Source organism: Hypomesus transpacificus, chromosome 24 (genome assembly GCF_021917145.1).
Source record: "Hypomesus transpacificus isolate Combined female chromosome 24, fHypTra1, whole genome shotgun sequence".
Taxonomy (NCBI): Eukaryota; Metazoa; Chordata; class Actinopteri; order Osmeriformes; family Osmeridae; genus Hypomesus; species Hypomesus transpacificus.
Genome location: NC_061083.1, coordinates 1,717,132 through 1,726,957, shown reverse-complemented (window position 1 = coordinate 1,726,957; position 9,826 = coordinate 1,717,132). Strand labels below are relative to the sequence as shown.

Below are 9,826 nucleotides of genomic sequence, written 5' to 3'. Positions count from 1 at the left end.
TTCTGATTAATAGCCCAGATTCCCAAACCGCTCAGCCATCTGAGGATCTGATGTTTTCAGTAACAGTAACGGAAAATACTGTATCAAAGGTAGCTCAACTTTATACACATTTAGCATGCTCAGCAAGGAGGCAACAGGATCTCTGAGGCACTAATTAAGTTCAAAATCTGCTTGGCTATATGGGTTGGTCACCCCATGGAATGAAGATGAGTTCCCTTAGCATACCCTTGTGGTAGCTGGGATGTAAAGAGATAAACATGTGTCCCTTGTTGAAGTAGCATACTGTATTGCCAGTCACTGTTGTTCACAGTAGTTCATTTAGCGACAAACTTACATCTACCACTATCTTCCATGCTGATATTGAAGAAGACATCCAGTTTGGCTGAATGGGTTTTTAATTTACATTTTATTTGAGATAAGGCTGGACTTACCTTACGACACAGGCAGGGATATTGGAACATTCAAAAAGATGTCAGGAAGCATGAACAGGTTACTGACTTAAGCCCATTTTATTTATTGATAAAGTGTGTAAACATCCCTATGACATTTCATACTTCATAAACTACGTTGTGACACATTTTATTATCATTTGTAACTTATTGAGTGCCCCCACTGTAAATGTCCCTCTAGGATGTCTCATTAACTTCAAAATTGGCATGCAGGAAAACTTCAGCTTAAGGAACACTTGAGTTTGAGGTAGCTTCGAATAAATAAATAAATACAAAATATCCGAGGCAGACATGGTAAAAATATTACTACAAAAAGCAGCATATCTCTAACATCAGCTGTTAAAAGTGTATTGCAATGAATAGTTTATCCCCACTGAACACAATATCAGTGAGATTCAAGTATAGCATAATAAACCAGGAGTGTTGACCATTGAAACAAAACTACAGCCAATCGACAAAAAAGTCCTAATCAAGCAAATCCATAATTCTACACTAATATAAAACCTAAATCTAATATTACCCGATTCCTGACACATATTCTATGATATGTGATAGCATACCGTATCATTTCAACAATATGTTGTTATTAGCAACAACAACGTCAATGACCATGCATAAACTCAAACAATGAAACACAATGCTATGGAATTAAGCACAAATAATGTAATTCCTATATTGGTAACAAAACTGTATATCTAATACCAAAGAACTTATATGTGATTCTATACTCTTTGCTAATACTGAGTACACATCTAGAACACTTCACAATATGGACAAAAACAAGAAGAAATTGGAATTATTCTATCATATTTAGTAATGATCTAGAAAATAAATAAATAAATAAAAGTGTTTTGCTTTCTGGAAGTAAACTAATAATACTGCACCAAATAAGGCTGTTTTATCATGACCTTGATTTGGTTTCTGCCACGTATCCTACTCACACACAGTCTTCAAAGTCGTCAGTGTCTGGTGAATCAACCGGAATATCACATATCACAATGGGGACGCTTACTGAGACGTCAGAGGACCAGTTGATAGACAGAGTCACCTGCAAGGAGAACCAAGGAGTAGAAGAGTAGAGCTGCCTTAAAAAGAATCCCTGAATCTGCTTTATTTAAGCAAACAGTTGTCCTGATAATTGCGACTTGAAATTATCCTGACTGACCAAATCTTCATGTGCTTGCATGAAACCTTAACGAGGAATAGAACTCGAAACTTTTGAAAATTGCATCTCATATTGATACCTACCAGCACAGTGTAGACCACCTCGATGATGGAACAGTTGGAGACGGAGAGAAAGGTTGTATCAGGGATGGTCAGCGTCATTTCACTGTAGGCCTGCAGGTTCCCACCCTTCACTAGCTCTCCTGTGGCTGAGTCCAGAGATTTGTTATCCATCTTTCTGGATCCAGCCAAAGTGGAATACTTCTCGTGCTGCATAAGTGATGCAGTTGGTGTGGCGTTCCTCGTTGAAGCGTTGCTAAACTCACACATGATTTTAATGGTTTCCCCTGAAGTGAAAATGCAATTAGTATCCATATTATCTCAGCATGTTCTAATTCAAGGCTTGATTTCCCCTCAACAGGAGTGTATACGTTTGTTTCCTACACGTGTTGAATGGATTGTGAGGAAGTTGTTCAACTGTACCTGGGACATAGCCCTTCCTGTCAAGGCGTGCAGTCATCGTGACGGGGCCCGAGGCACACCATAGACAACACACCACCGTTTCTTCTGAGCATGAAAGAGGATGCTACAAACCACAGTCACGTAAACATGCATAACAATCAGTAACATCCCAATTAACAAGCGTCAATGCACAACACTAAATGGGAATTTGGCGTTTCGATGTATGAATGATGAAACATTACGCCGCATGATGAAATGGATGAATCTAGGTGTATTATGAATCAGACAGATACTGTACAGACATCTTACCAGAAGCTTTGGGTGGTTGGCATCAATGTGATTAGCATAGTTAAATTCCACTTCAAACTCCTTGACAAGATGCCATGGTCGTCGTATCTCAACCTTCAGGGAGTAGACCACACGTCCATGGACCCCATGGAATGTGGAGGGGAAGTTGCTGCAGGGACAGAAAATTATTCATGGATCAATAGGAGTGATCTAGAATTAATTGTTCTAAATACCACGTGTCTTTGCCTTAAACTGTTTCAAAATACCGCAATTGCAATCAAGGCTGTTAAAACACACAAACACAAAAATAATGTATGGCAGTGGTTTCAAAACTTGGGGTCAGGACCGCATGGCCGGAGGTCAGCCGATATCAAAACGGTGTTGGGAGGAGAGAAGGTGCGTCTGTATCTCAAACCAGGCTGAGCTGATGGAGCTATTCTGTGATCGAAGACAATTCACAGCGAATTGGGAGATGGTGTTCTAGAATCACAGTCTACATAAAACGTGTGAATCTTAAAATAAAGAATCAAAAAATTCCCACCCCTCATCCCCTATTTTGTGGGAAAAGGCCATTAAAAATTGTATTCGAATATTTCTGATTTAGATACTGATCTAGCAAACGTTCGTCTTTGCCCTTCCCCCATAGACCTAGACAACTCCACAAAAGCGTCATAATTACCAATGATTTAATAAGACTGCGTTTGCGATTAAATGTATTTTTTCTAAACGGGTTTGTTTTCCAAAATATTTTGAAAAACCCAGGTCTCATTGATACACATACCCTTCTGGTAGCTTGAATGTGAAGGGGTAGACATGGGTTCCTGGTTGAAGTATTGTGGGGCCATCCGCTGTTAATTGAGCACAATCGTTGCTTAGGTTAGTTGAGTTGCTGTAAATTAAGTTGTAGTTTAACAAGTTAATTAATACAGTTTACTATACCAACCAGTGTTTTCCTCCAACACCACTGCGCAGAAATCGAAAAAATCCACTTCTGCTGAATAGGTTTTTTCAGTTATCGTCCGACGGGAGCGCTTACGTTTCATCCAAAGAACAAGGGCTCTCCCCTTTGGTGATATCGTAATGGACCTAATCTTTGTTATTTTCTTAATTACGAAGGATATCTCACCGGCCATTATGTCACCACTTGAGAAACTGCCATTTTCATTTAATGCCTCGAAATTTATGTTTAAATCATTGAACGTCTCTTGATGTATCCCCATTCTTCAGATTTGCGCCATACAAATTCACAACACCGGCTCGGATGTGGGTGTGATCTGTGATGTTCAATTGAAAGTCTGGGCAGGCGCAGTTCGTCTCTTCACTTACGGTAACCCTTTACATGCCAAACAGAGGCAAACCTTTCTAATCATACCCGTCAATCATACGAAGTCACCCTAGTTGGCTATTTGCCTGCATTCAGATTCGCATTCGAAATGTTGGATTGCTGTGGGGTTTCATTAGGTTGTAAGCAAAGTAAGTGTTCATGGTCGAGATAATGAAGTGAGAACTTGAATATTAAGTATTCAAATGACGTTTGGATTTACATGATTAATTTACATAAATGATACATATTCATGTCAAATGGAGCCAGATAAATATTTCATACAACATATTGCACAACCCCTAGACTTAAATTGATGCTGGGGCAGATTCGTTTTGAATGTTTGTTTTTTCTGCACTTGGGAGCACTGAATCTTTTACAAGAAGGAAGGAGCTAGTACTCTGGGAGAATATGAGGTGGTTCAGAAACTATCGTCAGGGTTTGTGTTGACAGACTGCCTCCAGAAGCTTGAAGGAGACAGCATCGCTTAACTCCCATTCCCTACAGGGCTGTTTGTAACATATGAGACATTTTGGACCTTAGCTGTAATTGACAAAAGCCAAAACCATGCTGTAATTCCGTAAAAAAAAACATGCAGTAATTCCAAAAACTGTTGTCAAGAAATGTTTCTCCCATCTCACTACCCAGGATTGTAGCAACTCGAAGCAGGCCAGCAGTGATGACCCCCACACCTGCTGGAGCTCCCAGCCCCCAGGCCAGAGAGACTGTTCCCCCCAGAGAGGACAGAACCCCACAGGGTCAAAGTGGACGGCGAGGGCACAACTGCCGCCGTCTGCTCTGTATTCCTGGATGTTAAAACAGATCAGTATCTATTTTGGGTAAGACAAAGATTTTGTGACGGTAGGGGTAATTTTTGGTTCAATTTAGGCCCCTCAAAGCACTTGGAGTGCTTTACAAATGCCATTCTTGCCTTGAAAACATTGATGGTGGAAGATGGTGGGGCGCCAAACTAGTTTTCACAGTTTTCCCAAGCGATTATGAAGACAAGCCATGATAATGGACCAAGCCATGGGATTTTCATCAAAAGAGCTTTTGTTTTGGTCAAATATGCTGAGCAGGCATGTGGCTTACTGTCACATTCAGGGGCGGATCTAGAGATTTTCATTTGGGGTGACCATGGGGTGGCAGAAGGAAGTTGTTGGGTGGCCTCCTGGAGGCGAATCAAAACCCAAAGTAGGGGGGTACAGTACTCCCTATGGTAAATGATTAGGCTATAACATTGTAGTTTAAATTAAACAGTAACATTAATATTATTTATTGAAATGTTCTGTAATGTACAAATGATTTTTTCCATGGGAAGATTGGGGTGGTAGTATTCTTTATTGGGGTGGCAACTACCACCCCTTGCTACCCTTTAGATCCGCCAGTGGTCACATTTCTGCCTTGTTTACTTGTTTCTGGGAAAATAAAGCATTGTTGTACCACTAGGTGGCACTAGATCCCCATCACTTAATGATGTGGCCAAAGCAAAGCCCCTTTTTGATACAAAGCAACAGTGGGAATGCTTTGAACACATACAACTATCTATACACAGGCATTTACAAGAAAACAAGGATTCATCCTTGACAGATGAGATTCGTCGAGTGTCTGTCGAGTAGCATCAAAGTATACATTGAATATTTACATTTTCAGTAGCATTAAAGATCCATGGACTTGACCACCATTTATCGAATTTGCCGCTTTACAAGACACAGTAGAACTAACACAGGGTTAGGGTAACCACAGTTGGCTCATATCTCTCCACACCCACTGTCTGATTATGTGATGGACTTAGCAGAGGGAAATGTAGTCTTATAGTGCTGTGGTCTAGCCTCAGAGTGAGAGTCCTTCTCACTGGGGGGCAGCGAGCAGCAACAGACTGAACAAATGACTTGTCAAAGCCCTGAGCTGGCGCCGGGCTTGGCAGGCTGAGGGGACGTATGGGAGCCAGGCGTTACACGACGTGGATCGTGTCTTGTTCTTGTAAGAATGAGAGTTCCTAGACAGGCATAGTGCTCCACGGCGCACTGCACTGTGCTGTCGGAACAGTGCAATCTTGATAGATTCACGTTTACACGGACAAAGCCTACAAGCAGCTAGCGTGTGCTCACACACACACACACACACACACACACACAAACACACACATGCTTGACAAGTGCAGCGAACCCCTCCGTAGTGTATTTGGCTGAGTCTCTTTAATCCTGCACCTTCAGTCTAGTCATTATGACACCGTAACATCGTGTTTTAGGATCAACAGCATCATTAAAGCTGACACAAAAGTAAGTCATAAGTTCTCGTCCATAGGCAGCAGCAGATGTCATCATAACTTCCCTCCAGCTTCCCTTTACCTGACCCCCACTTTACACCTCACATACAGAGGAATCCTTCGGATGTTACAACAAAACCGACTGGTACTGTCATTGCACAGACAGAGAGAAACCAAGGTTTGCTAAGCTCTCCAGGGTTGCTAGGTCTTCCAGGGGGTTCCAGGGTTAATATATGCTGTGTTCAGGCATTATTTTGCTGGTAATATCAATTAGTCACACGCAGAAAACCGACACACAAAAAATTGACTACAGTAATTTTTTTACTCTGAATTAAATACCTCTCTCTTGCTGACTGAGGGGAAAAAATTAGACATTGATTTACTTCCAGTGAGTTTAATTCCACTCATTGAGAGGTTTTCAGTAACAGTGAAGGGAAATAGTGTGTATCAAAGGTAGCTTAGCTTTGTACACATACACTAATCCTGCAGAAAGGCGATCTGGATGGTTTCAAAGTGGAAGTCTATTTGTTGTGGGAGAGTGCTTGGCACGTTCAACTAGGAGGCAACAGGATCTCTGACAGTGTGCCTTACACAAACACAGAGAGGCACACGCACACACACACACACACACACACACACACACACACACACACACACACACACACACACACACACACAGAGCCCCCAACAAACACAATGCATCCTCCCCTCTCTTATATTTGTCAATTTTTTACCCCCTCTTCCTCTCTGTTTCTCTCTGTTTCTCTCTGTCTCTCTCTTTCTCGCTGTCTCTCTCCCTCACACATACACTCTTTACAGTGTGGAGTCGTAAATACTACACACACTAGTGGCTGTGGCATTTATAATGGACTATGTCTCTGATAAGGGTGGTATCAGGTTTATTACAACTCACTGTAGCTGGTCTTACTTGCCAACTCTGTAAACCAACCACCCAGAATAGACACACACCCAAACACACACACACACGCACACACACATACACTCACACACACACACACTCAAGCACACACAAATACACACACACATCTATCTATTTCTGGATCTTGGAGATCCTATCACACAGTGAGGAACATCAAGTCATCGTTAACAATGACGTGTTGGCTATTATGACCTGCTTGGATGTAGTTTGAGTTCCATCTGGAAACGATGAAGTTATCACAAACTGCATCCTTTTTTTCTGGACTAACCTGGTTTGGGAAGCATTGTACTCCTCAAACAAACAAAACAACATTCTCTTTGTGCTGGGCATGCTGTGTGTCCAAAGCTACATTTCTGCTACTACTAAAATGGTTTTGAGTGATATGGTTGAACTGGACATTTTTGTGCATGGCTTAGTGTGTCAGCTAACACGTACAGGAGAGACTATGTTTCTCAGTAATGTGTAAATCTAAAGTGAGGTGAAAAACCCCAGAGGGTGAGGGGAGTTATCGATTTGTAGTTTCTTTTCCTGCCCCTCTCCTTTACTTAATCCACGGGGTCAGGTCTAATGACATTGAAGAGCTCCTCTGGTAGTGTGCGCCACTGCCATTTGCAATTCTGATGGAGGGGGGAAAGAGAGGAGAAAAAAGGAGGGGGTGAAGGAGAGTGGGAGGGAGGGAGACGAATAGAGAGGAGTCGTGAGGACAGTAGGATGGATGGACGAAGGAAAGAAGAGAGAGAACGAAACGAGGGAGCCGAGAAGAGGACCGGTGCGCAGTGAAGGGACGGAGGGGAAAAGAATCTTGGATGGATGGATGGATGGATTGAAGGATAGATGGATGGATGGATAGTTGGATGGGTGGATAGATTGATAGCTGGAGGGATGGGTGTGCAGCACTCTATGGCACACACTAACACATTCGCACACACACACACACACACACACTGCCGGTGTCGTCTTTCCCTTAATACTCCACTTACAGCAACTAAGAAGGACAGCGGACGAAAAGAGAGGGGGGGGGGGGGGTAGAGAAGAGAGACCCAAAGGGGTCTTCTTGAAAATATAATCCAGCCACCTGACTGATAACTACAGTGACGCTGTCTTGATGCGGCTCTGTCTCCGAGAATCGGAGAGGGTCACTTATGCATTTCAAAGAAGCCGTTTTGCGGTACTTTCTCGTGATGTTCTGCGAACAGCACTTTGCATAACTCCATTAGGAAAAGAGACACACGCAAGAAAAGCACATTTATCCCTTCCTCGAATTGGATAGACAGGCAAGATGTTCGGCACGGCTGTGAAAGGGTTAACCTCGTCCAAATGGGGCTGTCGTGGCCTTCAGCAATTCACACCGAGAATTCCTGCAGCAAAACAGGAAGCCACAGAGGGAACAGTTGGCAACCCTAATCTTTTGCAGAGCCTTTGATAGTTGTCTTCGCAAACAATGCTGTTCAGGGCTTTGGTGGACCTAGACGGGTGTTGAAAGATCAGAAGCGCAGACCTCTTTGAAAGTTTTTGAAGGGCCAAAGCTCCCGGCACGAAACAATTACAGCCGAGCACAAAAGTTGATTTATCTCCCGATACCTCATGTATGTGCTGCCCTTCTGTCACATTCTCTCCCATTCACACACACACACACATTCACACCGGGTATATTACCAAGCATGCAAACTCTTGCCTTTACCATAACTGTACCTTTCGAAACCTCAACAACTCCCCACTCACCAACCAATGGAATAATTCAAATGCATTCAAGTGTGTGTGCGTGTATGTGTGTGTGTGTGCGTGCGTGTGCATACGCCCATATCCACCAGTAGCCTGTTCATCTCATCCGTTGCCTCAGTAATGTGATAGTCAAACAATGAGAAATGAGATGTTTGGGGTTTCCTTCAGCTTACCATGATGAAGTCACAGTGAAAGAATCCAGGCCGTTAAAGGCCAACGCGGTTCATGCGCTCTGCGGTTGAGCTTTAAAAGCCGATACCACCACCATGATGTCATGACCACAGCGCGAAACACCAGTGCTAATGAGAGTGAGGCACAGCATGGAGGCAAACATTGCTGCATGCACAGACGTAAGCACACATACACACACCAATTTTGGATAAAAGTGTCTGCTAAACGAATACATGTAAATAGACAAAGACAAACACAAGCCTACTGCACACACAGGCCATCACCTATCAGACCCTCTTTTGACTTCGGAAGTTTGAATACCTCGCTAATATGATGACTGCATCGCTGTACCCTCTCAGGGTTAAGAGTTACCTTGGTGAGACAAAAGAGCGCTTTTGTTCTGTCTTCGGGGTAAATCCTTCCCTCAGCAATTACCATTCACCTTTCAAAGACCTCGGCTAGGACGAGGAGGAGAGCAACACTCTCGCTTTTCAGAAGGCGCACTGAAGCGTGAGCACAGGGACACTACAGGCACTGCCAAACCCCTCTCGCAGTTAGCGACCGGACTGCTCGCACACTGCCTTGTAATTCAGGCACTGCAGAAAAGACCAAACTGAGAACATTTCCCACTCCGGTCTTGTGCCTTGTTGCACTGCGGGGGGGAAAGGCAAGGAATCTTCAGGGGTAATACTGAGGCTGCGGCACACAACAGGGGATGATTGTAGACATGTTTCATTGAAGCTAGGTCAACTACATGCCTTGGGCTTGCCTGCTGTTTCTAAACACATCAGCCAGCATGTGGTCATTGCTCTCCCCGTATGGTAGGACCTTGACACCAAATCCAGCTGACCTAACCTTTCAGTTTGTACTCCAGAATCAGCCGTATTCGCCAAGTAAGTTCACACAAACAAGGAATTTACAGTGGCAGGAAGATAAACATAGAAGAATCTGAAATATAAAAAGTAGAAAAATGTTCAGCAGTCTAAATAATTCTAAACAACACTATTCAATGTAAAATATAAAGTAAGAAATAAAACAAG

The 9,826-nt window shown here is 43.0% G+C and overlaps 1 protein-coding gene across 1 annotated transcript; it reads right to left on the bottom strand.

Moving 5' to 3' along the window:
* Positions 1–485: 485 nt before the first annotated feature.
* Positions 486–9,191, bottom strand: LOC124486649 (arrestin domain-containing protein 3-like). The gene is made up of 5 exons (XM_047048389.1): positions 9,159–9,191; positions 2,385–2,532; positions 2,097–2,199; positions 1,698–1,960; positions 486–1,497 (listed from the first exon to the last, which is right to left on the bottom strand). Exons 3-5 carry the CDS (start codon positions 2,131–2,133, stop codon positions 1,387–1,389), a joined length of 411 nt encoding a protein of 136 aa, XP_046904345.1. The 5' UTR covers positions 2,134–2,199; positions 2,385–2,532; positions 9,159–9,191; the 3' UTR covers positions 486–1,386.
* Positions 9,192–9,826: the final 635 nt, after the last annotated feature.

What these genes read in the sequence shown, in the direction of transcription:
- LOC124486649 (XM_047048389.1), bottom strand. Translation starts at nt 2,133, where the DNA reads ATGACTGCACGCCTTGACAGGAAGGGCTATGTCCCAG. An exon ending in CAGGAAGGGCTATGTCCCAG is followed by an intron (nt 1,961 to 2,096) that starts GTACAGTTGAAC and finishes TTTTCACTTCAG; the next exon opens with GGGAAACCATTAAAATCATG. An exon ending in AGGTGGTCTACACTGTGCTG is followed by an intron (nt 1,498 to 1,697) that starts GTAGGTATCAAT and finishes TTCTCCTTGCAG; the next exon opens with GTGACTCTGTCTATCAACTG.